At 41.2% G+C, this 18643-nt stretch overlaps 1 protein-coding gene across 2 annotated transcripts; it reads left to right on the top strand.

Annotated features, from left to right (window-relative positions):
- The first annotated feature begins 1692 nt into the window (after window positions 1-1692).
- LOC139759078 (probable methyltransferase-like protein 24) lies at window positions 1693-18358 on the top strand. Of its 2 annotated transcripts, XM_071681019.1 has the most exons (8): window positions 1693-1836; window positions 7823-7950; window positions 9190-9224; window positions 10010-10119; window positions 11255-11413; window positions 14246-14389; window positions 15424-15613; window positions 18075-18358. In XM_071681019.1, the coding sequence occupies exons 2-8, from the start codon at window positions 7877-7879 to the stop codon at window positions 18212-18214; spliced, it is 852 nt and encodes a 283-aa protein (XP_071537120.1). In that variant the 5' UTR covers window positions 1693-1836; window positions 7823-7876; the 3' UTR covers window positions 18215-18358. The 2 variants fall into 2 exon arrangements, with proteins under 2 accessions (XP_071537120.1, XP_071537121.1); XM_071681020.1 differs by lacking the exon at window positions 14246-14389.
- The last annotated feature ends 285 nt before the right edge of the window (window positions 18359-18643 follow it).

The raw sequence follows: 18643 nt of genomic DNA, 5'->3' as shown, positions 1-18643 counted from the left end.
GAGTCCAGGATTCGAACCAATTTACAGAACTGTGCAGGCTAACGCTTACCACTGCACCAGTATTGCCTACGTGTTAAACATTATTTGTCATAGCGTATTAGTCTGTGCTTAAAGACGGGGAAGCCTTATACCCGTGGGGCCTTGCCTCTTCCTGTTATAAAGCAAAACAATCTCTTGAAATCTTCCAGTCGTAGCTATACTTTACGTCCGCTTCGTCCCGCTTCGTTCCACAAGTCCACGACTCACGACTCTCTTGCTCAAGGGGAACTTCCTCACATCCCTCCGTGTTCTCCTGCCTGGCCTCCCAGCAGTTCTTGTACTGGACTTTCTTCTCAGGTTGAAGACCTGCTCTAGACTGTTGTTGTCCTGAACTCTAGAGAAATCTCCCCTAACTCCTCTCTCTCTTCCAATTGAGTTAGGTTCTCTCTCTCTCTCTCTCTCTCTCTCTCTCTCTCTCTCTCTCTCTCTCTCTCTCTCTCTCTGAGGCTTACCCCTTCCTAGTTCTGGCACCAATTTGTTTTTCTTTTTCAGTCCCCTGGACCCTTTAAAGCAGCACCATATACCTGCTCAAGTACACATCTTCCACCTTAGGATATACTCACCGTCTGGTCTGTTTCAGCTCCATTCTGTCTTCAAGCAATTTTTCTGACCACTGATTGATCTTCTCTATGTCCCTTTGCAGCATCTTGCATCTCCTTCATTTTTGAATCATCAGTAAATACATTAAGGCATGAAACAACAATGTCTAGCAAATCATTTATATATATATTAGGCACTGTATGGTCCCCCAGCACTGAGCCCTTGGGGGGATCCCACTTGCCACCCGCATCTAACTTCAGAAGGATTCCCCTAACCTACTGCTTTTTGTTCCCTCCAGCCAGGCAGCTGATAACCCATCTGAGTTGCCCTTCTCCGACTCTAACTTGGTCAATTAGCTGTATCATGATAACGATTTACCTTCGGGCGATAAAGATTCGAACCTCAGGCCTACCGTGTGGCCCATTGACCAAACCCTCGTTACTGTTTCAGGACTCTTGCTACCTTTCTGACCACGTGACATCGGTTTGGACAAAACATCTCTTTTCTTCTCGTGCCTTCAGGTTTACCACCGGAAAAAGAAAGAAAAAAAAAAAGGTTGACACTGTATAATATTTCTCCCGAACAGATAAAAGCCCGTGATAAACACCAGTCTCCCACAAAACAAGGGAAACTGAGGAGAACTGGAATTACAAGGAGGTGACTCAGGGTAATGGAAAAACCCGACTGACTGGGCTGCGCGAAGCCCAGCGACTCCGCCGAACTCTCCAAGTGTGTGTGTGTGTGAGAGAGAGAGAGAGAGAGAGAGAGAGAGAGAGAGAGAGAGAGAGAGAGAGAGAGAGAGAGAGAGAGAGAGAGAGAGGGGCGGAGAAAGGAAGGACACCAAGGGGATGGGAGGTGGTAGGATATTCATGGAGTATTGGATTGGCTTTTTCCTGGTGAGCAACTCGGTATGAAATTTTCCTTAAAACGTCCCGAGACAGGAAACAAACTAAGCGAATAAACTTCACTTTATCAAGACAATCTCCAGATGCGGATTCGTGGAGAGGCAGAGGCCGAGTTGGTTGGCTTAACAGTAGCTTTTATAGTTTAGGCGCAACTCGGACTCGACTTGCCCTTCGGCTGTGCCAACACGACAGGTTGTGGCGGGGTGTACCTGCTGATCCTACGCTACTTTTACAACCGCCGCCGCTCCTGCTGCCGCTACTCACTCTCTCTCTACTGTTCGCTAGTTCTGTTGTTTAAGTGTTGCTTGTGCTATCATGGACCACCCCTACCTGCCTCGTCCAACTTCATAAGGTATTTACCCAACGAAAATCAAATTATAGTAGTGTGGCGGCTCGCGTTCCTGACCGTGGCGCATTCACGGAGACGCTTGTGCTCGAGCCCGCACAACGTCGCAGCAGTCGGTCCGCATTCAAACCCAGTCGTTCATCCTCCCTTAGGAGTTGGTCGGCAAAATGGGTACGGGTAGCGATAACAACACAAATTATACATTAGAACCAAAATAAATTTCGCCAATTCATTATCAAATCTTATAAAATCCAATACATTGAAACTGTTCTGTCAGCAACGTGCAAGTGTAAACAAATGTTTGGCAAGTGTTCCTGTGCATACATTTCAAGCGCTTCGTAACGTTAACTTCGCTGTTCTGTATATATTGCTTTAACATTTGTTGCATAGTTCTATGTATTTCTTGTGAACACTTCTTAGATTTGGTAACTCAAGATTAGTCATAATACAGCCCTGTCGTAAGTAATCTCTCGTTCGTGGTGTTAATGGTTGGTATATGTATGTATTCGTATAGGAGCTACCAAACTTTGCCTGCTCGAGATTAAAACACAAGTGAATGCTGAGCTTACCTTCGGCTAGGCTGTAACACCGGGAGTGCAGTCTCGTCAAAAAAAAGTCTTCACTCCAAAGGAGTCTACACTTCCTTGTTACTGGAAGTTGCGTAGCCTTGAGCTGCACGAACCTTAAGAAAAGTCTTAAGTAACACTAGGACTCTTTCATGGAAATTTGTGCCGCGGTTAGGCTACCTGGCTGCCTCACAGATGGACCGGTTTTCGATTCTCTGGGTATATATATATATATATATATATATATATATATATATATATATATATATATATATATATATTTTTTTTTTTTTTTTTTATACCTCGTCGCTGTCTCCCGCGTTTGCGAGGTAGCGCAAGGAAACAGACGAAAGAAATGGCCCAACCCCCCCCCCCCATACACATGTACATACATACGTCCACACACGCAAATATACATACCTACACAGCCTTCCATGGTTTACCCCAGACGCTTCACATGCCTTGATTCAATCCACTGACAGCACGTCAACCCCTGTATACCACATCGCTCCAATTCACTCTATTCCTTGCCCTCCTTTCACCCTCCTGCATGTTCAGGCCCCGATCACACAAAATCTTTTTCACTCCATCTTTCCACCTCCAATTTGGTCTCCCTCTTCTCCTCGTTCCCTCCACCTCCGACACATATATCCTCTTGGTCAATCTTTCCTCACTCATTCTCTCCATGTGCCCAAACCACTTCAAAACACCCTCTTCTGCTCTCTCAACCACGCTCCTTTTATTTCCACACATCTCTCTTACCCTTACGTTACTTACTCGATCAAACCACCTCACACCACACATTGTCCTCAAACATCTCATTTCCAGCACATCCATCCTCCTGCGCACATCTCTATCCATAGCCCACGCCTCGCAACCATACAACATTGTTGGAACCACTATTCCTTCAAACATACCCATTTTTGCTTTCCGAGATAATGTTCTCGACTTCCACACATTTTTCAAGGCTCCCAAAATTTTCGCCCCCTCCCCCACCCTATGATCCACTTCCGCTTCCATGGTTCCATCCGCTGACAGATCCACTCCCAGATATCTAAAACACTTCACTTCCTCCAGTTTTTCTCCATTCAAACTCACCTCCCAATTGACTTGACCCTCACCCCTACTGTACCTAATAACCTTGCTCTTATTCACATTTACTCTTAACTTTCTTCTTCCACACACTTTACCAAACTCAGTCACCAGCTTCTGCAGTTTCTCACATGAATCAGCCACCAGCGCTGTATCATCAGCGAACAACAACTGACTCACTTCCCAAGCTCTCTCATCCCCAACAGACTTCATACTTGCCCCTCTTTCCAGGACTCTTGCATTTACCTCCCTAACAACCCCATCCATAAACAAATTAAACAACCATGGAGACATCACACACCCCTGCCGCAAACCTACATTCACTGAGAACCAATCACTTTCCTCTCTTCCTACACGTACACATGCCTTACATCCTCGATAAAAACTTTTCACTGCTTCTAACAACTTGCCTCCCACACCATATATTCTTAATACCTTCCACACACAAACATAGTGCATTCCCGCCTATTGCACAAGGGTCCCGGATTCGATCCTGGCTGTTGGAGGTTTGTATGATATATATATATATATATATATATATATATATATATATATATATATATATATATATATATTCCTACGAGTCCACGGGGAAGTGAAACACGATAAGTTCCCCAGTGCACTTTCGTGTAAGAATCACATCAGGGGAGATACATACACACACACACAGATGTGTGTGTGTGTGGAATAAATATAGTAATGCCAAAATGAAATGGGCACAAAAAAGATACGTACATGTTTACATTATAAGGTACGTTTGTTGGCGAAGAGCTCAGTATGACGTGACATGGGAGACCTTGAACAGTGGAAAAATTAATGCAATGACTTTGTGAAGCAGCTATAGGGGCCCAACAGACACGAACTACAAGCTGATGCGTACCCTTTGAACTGTGATAATCACCTGAGCAGTCTGGGACTGTCAAGCTTTTCCGATACGGTAAGGATGGGACATAACTTCATGAAAACACTAAGAAAAAAACAAATACGACGTCAGTATGGCACATTAAAGAAATTACGTGGCAAATCTACCTTAAGCAATCATAAACGATACAACCATAACCACAATCAACGAAGGATATCACGCCAATAAAACAAAAGACCAATGATCATGGTAATCATTGGTCGGTGAGAACCAGCGGCGTTAAGAAAAACTAAAAAACAAAAAAATATCGTTCTAGCGCAAGGACATTTTCTTGGTAACCTAACGTGATGCCTTATGAGTAAAAAATAATGATGAGAATCTCCTCCTACAGTAACGATGGATCACATAAATCTCATGGAGAAATTCACTTTCACTCTTGCACCTTTAAAATGTTCTTAATCCCAGACGAGGATGACATATGCACACGACAACACAATTCCGAGTCTGGCTCACTCAGCAGGCTGATGTAAACTTAACGGTTTCTCAGCGTTGCTCACAACGCACCATATCAAAGTTCAGCGTGAAATATGACGGTGTATGACCTTACCTATGAACAGTCCAGGACAAAAGCGCGGCACCGTCCACCTGCAGAAGGCTAGGCCAAAATTTTCGACAACTTTCATTACTCTTGACACTTTATCCGTCAAATCTAACGTCTTTTTTTACGATCTGTTACTATCGTAACAACCTACAATCCCTGCGCCTCTCGGGCGGGATGCTTTACGTTAACAGATTACAAGATCCTTTAAATACCAACGCTAGGCATACACATTTCGGGCACTCATCCACAAACACCTCAGGCAGATATACCACGACCATGATAAAGGCTTCGGTTCTCAACATCGGGGCTCAGACTTCTCTTACCAAACCCACTACAATAACCACGTTCGTCAAGGTGACCTAACCAGCAATATTCATCAATAAACATCCAGCATAAATCACTGATACCAATCGCTTCACGCAAACTGGGACATCTTCAGCAACTTAATATGTTCACAGCATCGACCACCTTAACGGCAAAACACCGATGAATTATATAGACAACGCGTTAAACAAGTGGTATGAAATCGTTGTAAGAAAAAAAAAATATTGTTCAAACAGCTACAACCCCATCTCCAGATGAACACTGGGCCGTTTTCCGTGTGGCCAGGGAACTTGTGAACGACGTTATTAGCAACCTCCCCACACCCAACGATAAAGAAAACGGACTATTATCATACCCACCTCTGACCCACAGGTATTCATGAAAACCAAACACTGATTCACCAATGTGCTAACCCATGCCAATTCCACATGGGAACAGCATTGAATGCAAGAATACACCGACTTACCTACTTTTCCTTATCTTAACCTACAAAAAAAAAAAATATCTAAACCCCAAGTCTCGGGGTGAGAGGTATCATTAATAAGGCACCAAACACGTTTCCAGAACGCCTTTCAACACAAAACTTGAACCAATTAAAAACTGAATTTCCAGTAACTCCCTTCCCTTCCTCTCTAAGTGCCTTACAAACCACAAGTTTGGACAGAGTCGTCTGGTCTGCTCTCAACTACTCCGTCGGTCGTTCTGCCAAGTCTTACGCCTAAAATGCACATAGCTTATCCTAACACAGTTTTATCCCACGTCCATGTTAAGAAAGTAGTTACCAGTTACCACCCTAAGCTTCCCTACTTATAATGGCTTACCATATAAAATGATACGGCCCAACATATTTCTACACTAAACTATTCACTAAATGAACACATTTTGCGCTGCTTCACTTCAGGGTGCTATAATGGAATACACAGGCCTTACCGGGTCAATAAAAAGATGAGACGCCAGTACCAAGAGGATCTCGGAAGCTTCTCTCTGCACGTTTTACGTTCATCACAGAGCAAGCCAGACTGACCCTCACACCGGCAATGGAGCTGAATCCCACCGTTATTTCTCGCCGGAGAATATGAACTCTTAAAAAAAAGGCGATCATTCATAAATTTGTGATTATCCGTCTCATATTTTCCATTTTCTTTGCTCATTTTTTCTTTTTTATAAAATACTATTTTATCCGACCGTACACTGTCATATTACAAGATTATAGCCACTATTAGTCATTCATTCGACTTCCAATAATGGCCTGTTGGCCACAGTAGTTTCATTTCCATATACATCAGTTGATATGCCAACACCTTATAAATCACTTGAATTCTACAGTGCTACTATGTAACATTTAGAATTAGGTTTCATTAACATATCTATTGCTGTCAATTGTTCGTATCATCGGACTGGTTAATGGGCTGCAGAAGTAAGTGCTGAGGGGGGGTCACAGGAGCAGCAAACCCCCCTCCCCCCTTCGACAGAGGGGGGGGTCAAAATCTATCGTTGCTCCCTCCCATATAACTCTCGTGCCATATGTATCTCTAACTCATCGCTCAAACACTCCTGCAGCTTCCTATCTTAGCCTGTAACATGATTTTCATCATCAGTGTTGACAAAGAAGTTGAGCAATGACAGATCAACCACAGATAACGGCTTGGTTGCCGTTATTCTGCAGGTTGAATCATAATATCATCCGGCCGCAACGCCTCACACCTCCACCCAAACCCACAACAAACGTAGACTCGCCAGTTTGAAGTTTGACTGCACTTTTTTACAACCACATACCACCGTATAATATTCCCAGATAAATCCTTCAAAAACTTGTAGCTTCCTTAAGTCGTTACAACGACTTAAAAAAAAAATGCTACAAGTTATGGAGGCTGTATATGTTCGCGACCTGGATCCCTCCTCACATCAACAGGCAGGTGAATGTACGAAGTAGATCCCTGCCACTGTATGACGCCCCGGTGAATGTAAGTATATTCCTGCCACTGTATGACGCCCTTCCATCTACCACGAGAAACACTAGGCTCTGCAGGCGTACAAGACGGGAACAAGCGAGGAACGCTCTTATCAGTTAACGCACCTAACACCGAGGAAACCCACGTAACCCATCTAAGCTTCGCACCACAACGCACAACGTAATCTACTCGTATTTATCACATCATGGCGACCTACTCTACTAAATTTATCATTTTCTCCGCCTGTATTACTCATCGCCAAAACGTTGTGATATCGTTTCATTGTGCAATTCATTGTCTAGTGTCTTTAGGTCGCGGTGATCGCGTGATCTAGTATTTGTTGATAACCACGAGGAAAATGAAACACGATGAGTTCTAAGTGCACTTGCGTGTAATTACATCGTCAGGGGAGCTGTAATGACACGTTGGTGCACTTGGGACTCAGTTTTTCATTTTTGCTCGATGCTATCAGCATATATATATATATATATATATATATATATATATATATATATATATATATATATATATATATATACCTACAATGAAAATACAGAGGTTAGCTGGACGTACACCATTCACTTATCCTTTGCAGAGGTGATATTCACCAACGGGTGACCACGAAGATCCCAAAAGGTTGAGATCCATCATGAAAAGGCTCCTCTGGTTCGCGTCTGTCTTCGCTCTGCTGTATGGCAGCTGCATCCTCATCACCATCATTGGGTAAGCCAATCGGATGAATCTCTTACCGGTAATAGTCGACCATTCTCATATCACAGAACTCTAAAGAGCTCAGACGTTACAGAATTTGTACAGTAAAAAGTAAGGTCTGGTTGCAACTCGGTCGTCTATACCAAAGATACATCATTGATGCAGTGACTCTGGAACATATACGTATATCCTGACCAGTGACTAAAATCTCTTGTTTATCGATGTACTGTTTTCATAGGCTTTCAGATAAGAGTGCTCAGTATGTAACTGTTGTAGTCTTATAGATACAGAAGGTAAATACTTAAATATGAGTGATAGTTCTCTGATACAATAAGCTGAGAAACATGGGAGGTGTAGTGGTTAATGTTGCTGACTATGGATCACGCACGAGCCTGACATGGTCATATCCAACCCGGCTAAGGGTTAATAATAGAGAGAGAGAGAGAGAGAGAGAGAGAGAGAGAGAGAGAGAGAGAGAGAGAGAGCATATATAAGATGGTCATGAGACAAGGTATTCAGTTGTCTGTACCTCTTGATTACATGAAAAATATGACCTATTTGTAAGGGTACGAGGAAATGCTCATGCGTCCCCATGTCTTGTGTGTGTGTGTGTGTGTGGCGAATCACTGACCCTGACATTTTGGGAAACATACGTATAACGCTTCAGATGAAGGGATAAAGCAAGGTGTTTTCCCTTTCCCCATCTCTACTCTACCCAGCTCCCAAAGAAATCGTAGACAGACTAGACAGTCTGCCACGAGACAGACTCTCTAGTGGCAAAATACATTTTTTTTCTAACAGATACCCGAAGGTCTAAATGACCCGTCACTCAACTTTATATGAGCATCAGCCAAACGGCGTGTTTTCTCAAGTTTAAGACACCCGCTTGATTTAGCTGGTGTCACCACCTTGTCAGGATCCCTTAAAGCCCAGTCTCTAAATGTTTCCCAAAACAACCGCCTCTCAATGTTACCAGTCTCTGAATATCTCCTCCAACAAAGCACTAACTCTGAATATCTACCAATAAACTCGCAGGGGAAAAATCTGTACGAAGTTCAATACAAAAGAGCTAAATCATGTCTGACAGAGCAGTAAAATAATGCTTTATTTCCTTTCATTCAAAGACATTGTTCTCCTTAATGAAAAAAATAAATAAATGAAATAAAAAAGTGAGGATGTAGGAAGTGAGAGAGACAACGAGCAACAAACGTTAGATATACAAACTCAATTGTTGTTCATGTTTATTTGCAGTACACCGCAGCTGGGACGTCTGATGTTCAGCATCTGTAAGTACCTCATTGTTTGTTGCTTGTTAGAAGTGCTCTGGCCTTCGATGGCTAGGGTAATTATGGTGGACAGTAGGATGTACGGTGGTAGGTGGAGAGGATATAAGCACTGTACATAGTAAACATTGTAGAGTACGGCAGCACACTGAACAATGGAAGTTACAGTGTAGCGTTTTGGGCAACGAGAGGTAGAGTTTATGGTAGTTTTAGTTTACTAGGATAGTTAAAGGGGGTTATGGTAGTTTTAGTTTAGACAGTGGAAGTTAATGACTTAATGAAGTTAATGTCAGTTTGTACGGTGCTGTCACCGAGTAATGGATGATTTTAATTTGAGCAGTGAGAGTCGTGGTACCAGTTTATTACCGGTATTATGGACTTGGGGAAACTGTTAACCAGTATAATGGACAGTGGAACTCATAGCAGTGTGTCAAAGTGCGAAAGTTATGACGGTGAAAGTACATAAAAAAAAATGAATGCCAGAAAGTGTCATAGAAATGTCACATATAAACAGGAACTGATGGTATGTAGCGGCAATGTTAGGGAATGGGGATGGTGATCAAAGGAATAATGAGAGGAGGAGGAAGTAGTATGTGTGGTAGTAATGTATCGAGATGGCTATGGAGGTCTCATCACATTATAAAGGTATGAGCATACGACTGGACGTGAACAATGCAGAGCTGGAGCACCATCAGTGTGTTTGTGAGTGAAGTGCTGCAACGTATTCTGTACTGAATCGATTCAAACTATGGATAAATTGAAGATATGTGTTCTTACTATGGTTACAGTTGAGCGCCATGCTGCCCACTGCGACCAGAGATGCCCCATCCCTCCCCTTACATCCATATCTCAGTACAACGACTACCTCAACACTGCGCAGACTCACTGTCACAACTGGGTAAGTTAAAGTCACCGACGGGGACGCATATGTCAAGTACACATGTTTGCTACCATTAAACATTCCATGATCTTGATATCATCCTGTTCATAATGATGCTTCGTGACGGAGTTCAAAAACCACTTAAGTAATGAGAAAACCAATAATTTCATTGACCTAATATTGTCTTGTCACCTCCCTTCAAGTATAAGATCTACATGCACACTGGAAATACCTGGCCCCTCTCATCGAAAGATAGGTGTCATGAACCATAAACCCTCAAATTACTGGATAAGGAAATTAGTAATTCTACCGCAGTTACCATAAAGTTCAAGGATAATCATGTAATAAACAATGAATGAGCAATTATCACAGCCCTCTGAAACCTTTAAAGGATCACTCCGCAATACCATCTATGTTTCTCTTTCCCCTTGTTTACAGAGCTAGGGAACCTCGTTCTCAGATAGAAGACTGCAGGTCTTAAATTTCCGAGATGGAGTGAATCATATCTGCGACATGTGTCAAAGGTCGTGGTAGACCACATGGCCTTGGTCGCGAAGTATGCCAATGTCTCACTGTGTTTGGCCTTTGGCCCATGACGTGAGTTAATAATACCATCTATATCTTTATCAGGTTCTGAATACATAAAAAGTATTGATATTCTGCGGCAACACAAGATATCAGTTTGTCAGCCAGTATGTGGAAGCGTGATTCGCAGAGTACTGACGACACTGCACCATCAAAAGAACTTTCCTAACAAGTATCTAGTTCAAACGGAGGCCCAACTACAAAATGAAAGCAGCCGAAAATAGCAAATAGTACCACGTACAAAACTTACTACCATTACGCAAAATACAAATTTGATAACGTTATGAACGGATGTTGAGGAATGTTATTAACCTAATCATGATAACGGACATAAACTTGTTCCTTCATCAAATCAACCCGTCTTGGTTCTGAGTTCTCGCTCTACTGAAAGAACGGCTCTTTGGACAAACAAGGAAATGTCCGGACCAACAAGACACAGATTCAAGCAATTGGGGGATTTCACCCTAGCTGGTGGGAGACATAATACTCCCGAGGATATTCTTAATATTACTGTATGCTGCTCAAGTGGATAATCATCTTCCACCTAATAAAGTCTTACCATCCACAGGCACAGATGGGAGGTTGGCTGTCCGCTCCTGGCGATGGCATGAAGTACGTGTGTCTAGACGAGAGGTTCAACATAAGGCCAGGGAACTGCGTCGTCTTATCCTTCGGGGTCAACAACGAGTGGTCTTTCGAGGATGATATGGACAAGTTTGGCTGTAAGGTCAGTGAAATGTTTTGGACCTACACACAGTCATATACGTACGGGTCTATAGTGTTGTGCTTAGCGGCGAAGTCCATGATTCACGTACGGAAGCGCTTGGGTTCAATTGAGTCTTGGGTGTGGCAGTCGTTCCATAGCCAGGCTTTCCCTCAGAGATGGTCAATAAATGAGCACCTACCTTAGGATAGGGTGTGTGTGTGTGTGTGTGTGATCCTAATTAAAAGTCGAGACATTATATATATATATATATATATATATATATATATATATATATATATATATATATATATATATATATATATATATTTTTTTTTTTTTTTCTTTCAAACTATTCGCCATTTCCCGCGTTAGCGAGGTAGCGTTAAGAACAGAGGACTGGACCTTTGAGGGAATATCCTCATCTGGCCCCCTTCTCTGTTCCTTCTTTTGGAAAATAAATATATATATATATATATATATATATATATATATATATATATATATATATATATATATGAAGTGACGGGCAACGCTGACGTGAAACTCTCATAACACACAAATGGTTATCGCAAAAAGCATACACATACCTGTTATTATTAGAACTGTGCATATTATACTTACTCCAGTCGTGAGGAAGAAAAAATAAAACAATAGCAGTGAAGGAACAATCATGATGATACAGAAAGCAGTAAAATACTCGCTTCTCACAAATGGTAAAATACCAGTAATGGGGATTTCATATATACAGAGACTGGGGTTCTTTGGATTCTCATAATGATATGTATTCAAGAAGGTACAAGTTCACAAGGGTGTATAGAGGAAAATTTCCTATACCAGCATGACACTGAACTCACTAGCATTAGAGGAACCAATACACAATAATTACTATGTATTTTCTTCACTTGTAATACCATGGACATTGAGAATATCATGCAATACGCCGACTGACCATGTGGTAAACGAAGAAGCAACAAGAGCAGAGATGAGACTCAGAGTGGATACGTAAAGTGGAAACTAAAAGGAACTCGGTTTCTACGGTAACATAAACTGGGAAATGGAGTTCAGGAACCAGGACACGATGGTGAAAATTCAAAGAAATCTACAAAGAATTATTTGATACATTTAGCCTCAAATACAGAGGAAAGGTTGAAAAAAAAGAAGTATGAGTAGTTTACTAATAAATGTCAAAAAGTGAAAAACTTCGTGATGTGCTGTGGGGAAGACACAGCCAACAGGTATTAGAGCAAAAATGTGTATAGCAGGATGAGAAAGGAAAAAGAAATCTTGAAAAGAATACTGTTAACCAGGTAGGAGATATTCCAAAACTTTTCCCAAAAATCTGAGGTAAATTATCTGCAAAAGAGCAGCTACATCCAAGAGAAAAGTAATGGAGGAGAATGTAAGGATATGCAAGGAACTGAAAAAGCTCAAAACATTTTCATAATGGAAGGCATTGCAGCCCCAGCAACAGTGATATGGAAGGGAGAGGAGACATTAGAAAACATTGATATATACAGAGAAGACATAAGCAGAATACTAAGGGCTCAGGGTCCTGATAATTATTTTTTTCGTATGTGCTGTGAAGATGTATGCAGATATAATTGACAAACAGCTTGAAATGTTGTTCAAGATGTCACTGGAAAAAAGTAAGATGCTAGGTGAGTGTCTATAAGACAAGACAAGAAGCAGGTTTTGAACTACAAATAGGTCTCCCTGATGATCATAGTCTGCAAAGTACAGGAAAAGATAAGTAGAAGCAAATGGATGACTTTCCTGTAGGGATGAAACTATCCAAGTGAGACAGCACAATTTCAGGGAAAGATCATGAACAGCGAGACAGCACAATTTCAGGGAAAGATCATGAACAGCGAGACAGCACAATTTCAGGGAAAGATCATAAACAGTGAGACAGCACAATTTCAGGGAAAGGAGATCATGAACACTGTATCTTTTAGATTTCTACGAGAGAATGAGCTCCATTTTTGATAAAGGAGAAGGCTGGGTGGATTGTCTGTATCTAGATTGCCAGAAAGCATTTGACAACAGCTATGCCTTAAAGGAAGATGGTAAAGAAGGTGGATTTTCTGGCTGGAATAAGAAGGTTCATTCACTGGACATGTTATTCTTGTGGAGGGAAACAAAGGACGCATGTTAGAGGAGCCTTCTTGAAATGGATTGAGATCACCAGTGGCATGCCACAGGTTTCTCTTATGGGATCATTGCTCTTCTCCATCTATGTGAACGACTTTTACCAGAATGATGAGGAAAGTTGTACGTCAGAAGAATTGCATCAGCTTACAGAGGGACCTTGACAAACTCCAGGATTGATTTGACAAATGGTTGATGAAATTCAAACCAAATAGACATACGGTAACAAGAGTGGGAAACAGTAAAAAGGAACCGAAAGGTACAGCAAGACTACTTTTCATACTGATACACACTGTGGAGGTTCATTTTGCATTTAACAGCAATGCTTTTGAATGCGTTTTGATATATGTTATGATGGTGGTTACTGTACATAGCTAAAGGATTGAGATAATTAATAGATGCTGTTCAAGGTCACTATAAAAAAGTAGTTTCATTTTCAGCATCTTTTGAAAAAAATGATCCAGCGAATGATATCAGCTCCCTTAGCAAATGTATGCTGTGCCCAACTGTGCTAGGGTAAACTTAGTGTACACATTTGACTGATTATGACAGGTGGATGATTTCCTCATGATAAATGTATGACTAAAAAGAGCACTGGTGAAAATATAACATTTTCCCACATAAACCATTAATGACCGAAAGCCATTCCAAATGCCATCTTGATGTTACAGTCCATTCATACTTTCCTTATCATAATCCTTTCAGGTGTATGCCTTTGACCCGACGATGGGCATGGATGACCATCACAGATCAACCAATGTGTGGTTCTTGAAGTTGGGCATATCCAACTTCCAGGGCCAAAAGAAGATCGGCATGAACAGGAATCCACTGGATTTTGATTTTAACCAGGTACCCATGGTGATCAATGCATAATCTCTGTCTCAGTTCCTAATTCCATATTGAGAGATGGGATCCCAAGAGTGTAAAACTTCCTCCCTATACAGAGCATATAGGCAATTAAACACATACTCACAGTTGTTGGGATATCCCAAACACCCCTCCAAAAATAAAAACCTGTTCCTTCTTTCCATATTCTGTTACCATTATTTTTACTGCAGGTCTAGCCCAATGTACAAATTCATTCCAAGTGCTAATCACCGCTACTGAGCAAATGTGGACCAATTCTAATGCTTTTTCTATTTGTTTGCTTGATCTTTTTCTCTAATTCAGCTCCTTGCCACCTTGGTAGGTGTACATACTTGTCCACATGTACAACAAGAATGTTCAGTGTTTTATGGTTATGTACTTATACCAGTTTTATTTTCATTGATTCTCTTAACCATACCTTCACCCTTTTTTTTTCATAGCATATATACTGCTGGACATCCAGCGCATGGTCATACTGTATTCTACACTATCCTTGTTGATATTTTACCACTTTTCACCTTCAATATATCACATATCCTTGATGATGATGCAACATCTATTTCCGTCTTCATTTGTAAGCATCTATTCATACCTAAGGCCTTCCTGGAATTTGCTTTCAACATTTCCTCAGTGCCTTTTCATTTTGTTATGTGGTGTGGTCTAAAAATCAGTCATAAAATCAGTTTGTTAAATTTGGTTGGCACCATCTTCATTACATCAAAGGGAGTATCAGGAAAGTTTAAGGAACAGATCAACCTAATTAGGTCCAAGTCTTTCCCTGGTCAATGGTATCAAGTACTGTATGAACAGATTTGTCATATCTTTTACTCACACATTAACAGCCAACCTTTATGAAGACAACTTTCACCCACATCCCAGCCCATGAACTGATCACAGTGGCACTCTATATGCACTGACACTTTATATGTTCCTTTCATGTTTTGTCCTTTCTAATGGACCAAGATGAGAATGCTGTATAAGCAACTGAACTTTCTTTTCTTTATTCATCATTGCAGTCTTTCCCTGTGGATCGGTATGAAAATATTATAGAGCGACTAGGCTTAAGTGGACATGTCATAGACTATGTTAAGCTGGATGTGGAACTGTCAGAACTGGACTTCCTGCAGGACATTGTAAACAATTCTCCGCACCTTCTCCACAACATCAAGCAGCTGGCCATAGAAATCCATCATGATCTTGTAAAAGGTAAAGTCTGAAAAAGAATGTGAATAAGAGCAAGGTCATTAGGTTCAGTAGGGCTGAGAGACAAGTTAATTGGGATGTAAGTTTGAATGGAAAAGAATTGAAGGAAGTGAAGTGTTTTAAATATCTGGGAGTGGACTTAGCAGCAAATGAAACCATGGAAGTGGAAGTGATTCAAAAGTGGGTATGTTTGAAGGAATAGTAGTTCCAACACAGTTATATGGTTGCAGGGTATGGGCTGTAGATAGGGTTGTATGGGGGATGGTGGATGTGTTAGAAATGAAATGTTTGAGGACAATATGTGGTGTGAGATGGTTTGATCGAGTAAGTAATGAAAGGGTAAGAGAGATGTGTGGTAATAAAAAGAGTGTGGTTGAGAGACCAGAAGAGGGTGTGTTGAAACGGTTTGGTCACATGGAGAGAATGAGTGAGGAAAGATTGACAAAGAGAATGTATGTGTCAGAGGTGGAGGGGATGAGGAGAAGTGGGAGACCAAATTGGAGGTAGAAGGATGGATTGAAAAAGATTTTGAGCGATCGGGGCCTGAACATACAGGAGGGTGAAAGGAGTGCAAGGAACAGAGTGGATTGAATCAGGGCATGTGAAGTATCTGGGGTAAACCATGGAAAGTTTTGTGGGGCCTGGATGTGGAAAGGGAGCTGTGGTTTCAGGTGCATTGCACATGACAGCTAGAGACTGAGTGTGAACGAATGTGGCCTTTTTTGTCTTTTCCTGGTGCTATCTTGCACGTGCATGGGGGGTGTGTGTGCTATTTCATGTGTGGCGGAGTGGCAACGGGAATGGATGAAGGAAGCAAGTACAAATATGTACATGTACATATGTATATGTCTGTGTATTTATATGTATGTATACATTGAAATGTATAGGTATGTATATGTGCATGTGTGGGCGTTTATGTATATATATATGTGTATGTGGGTGGGTTAGGCCATTCTTTCATGTTTCCTTGCGCTACCTCGCTGACATGGGAGATGGCGATTAAGTATAATAGAAAAAAATAAATAATATATGTATATTCACACGTACATATTCATACTTGCTTGTCTTCATTCATTCATGGCACTACCCCGCCACACAGGAAACAGCATCAGTACCCCCTGCTTCAGCGAGGTAGCATCAGGAAAACTGACAAAAAAGGCCACATTCATTCATACTCATTCTCTAGCTGTCATGTGTAATACACTGAAACCACAGCTCCCTTTCCACATCCAGACCCACAGACCTTTCCATGGTTTACCCAAGATGCTTCACATGCTCTGGTTCAATCCACTGACAGCACGTCGACCCTGTTATACCACATCATTCCAATTCACTCTATTCCTTGCATGCATATCACCCTCCTCTATGTTCAGGCCCCGATCACTCAAAATCTTTTTCATTCCATCCTTCCACCTCCAATTTGGTCTCCCACTTCTCCTTGCTCCCTCCACCTCTGACACATATATCCTCTTTGTCAACCTTTCCTTACTCATTCTCTCCATATGTCCAGGCTGGAAATCATCCCCTCCAGTTTTTACTTTTCCAAATGAAGGAATGGAGAAGGGGAGCCAAGTGAGGATTTTCCAAAACTCCAAGGCTTACTCAACTGTTCTAGACACTACCTCGCTAACATGGGAAATGGTGAATACGTATGAAAAATAAGAAAGAAAAAATATATATATAAGAGAGTACTTACGAATATCTGACGAGATTTGCCACAATGGTGGAGTAAGTGCAAAGTGATCTTGTTTAATCATAATGTTAATCGAGATTCATCAAGGAATGACTTCAGCCATAGGGGTTCCTGTATACTTACTGCACCTCTTTCCCTTGGGTTGTAGATCCTTTACCTGTATTTCAACCATCTTATCCACCTTCTCTTGTAATATGTAGTAAATTTTGGCTCTGTGGCCCTTATTTCCCGCATGAAAATAGCATGGGTCACAAAACCTACATCTTCTCATCCCTAGCTGCTTTGATGTAAGTTTGTCATGAATGAACAACATTCACCATTGCAGAAGGTTTGTTTATTTTGGGTACATCCATACAGTAAGCACAAACACCAACCATAGAGTGGAAATGACATATTTTCTTATTAACATAAGTCTGAAAAAAAATTTCTCATGAGGATTCATCGAAATCATTTACATGGTGATTTCCAAGTCCTTCTTGATCATTTTTCCCCCTCCTTCCTTTTCCCATTTTCATCTTTTCAATTGTGCTCTTGTTCCACAAGAAGAAAAGTGAATTGTTAGTCGAATTAATTTTTCTGTTCATAAACTAAATAGTCATCATGAATTGTAGTATCCTTCAATAATTGATTTCAATCACATGATCTACATTTCTCTTGAAAATGCATTCTTCAATCAAGAATTTTCCCGTGTTGTAATAGCTATTACATATATTTGTCACCCACAGTGCAATGTACCATGTAACACCAATATAACTTATCTTCATGATGTAGGCAAGCTGGATCCTACCAGCACCCTACAGATTTTTTGGCCTTACTTCCATCGACTCCACTGCCATGGCTTCAACATAATTTTGTCAAGATTTGCTGGCTTCTGGCGGGAGATAGTGTGGGCCCGTGACGACAAATTGTAATGACAAGAGATAGCAAAGACCCCTTAGCAACAGCTGCTACTGATGGAAGGTACCTTAGGCTGACAAGTCCATGAGAATAGATGTTAGTGTCAGATGATGGGAGCCAACTATGACAGCTGTTAACGATTGGAAGAGCTTTGAAACCATAAGGAAACCTGTTAATGAAATAAGGTGGTATCAGATGAGCAACTGAAGCAAAGCTGCCATGACAGCTGGTAACAGAAAGATTCTGTAAGATTAGAAGTACTAAGGGTGTGTAATGATGACTCCAAAAATTGGGAGGCAGTGCAGTCCCAAGCATATTAACCTAGGTGATAATTTGCAGGAGAGAGATTGTGCAATCTGAGCAATTAGACTAAAAACAAAAGGTTGCCTGAGATCTAATATAGATTCCTTTTTAATTTCAGTACCTTAACCCAAACAGACTAG

Source organism: Panulirus ornatus, chromosome 32 (genome assembly GCF_036320965.1).
Source record: "Panulirus ornatus isolate Po-2019 chromosome 32, ASM3632096v1, whole genome shotgun sequence".
Lineage (NCBI taxonomy): Eukaryota > Metazoa > Arthropoda > Malacostraca > Decapoda > Palinuridae > Panulirus > Panulirus ornatus.
The sequence above is the reverse complement of the archived record's forward strand: the minus strand, read 5'-3'. Positions and strand labels throughout refer to the sequence as shown.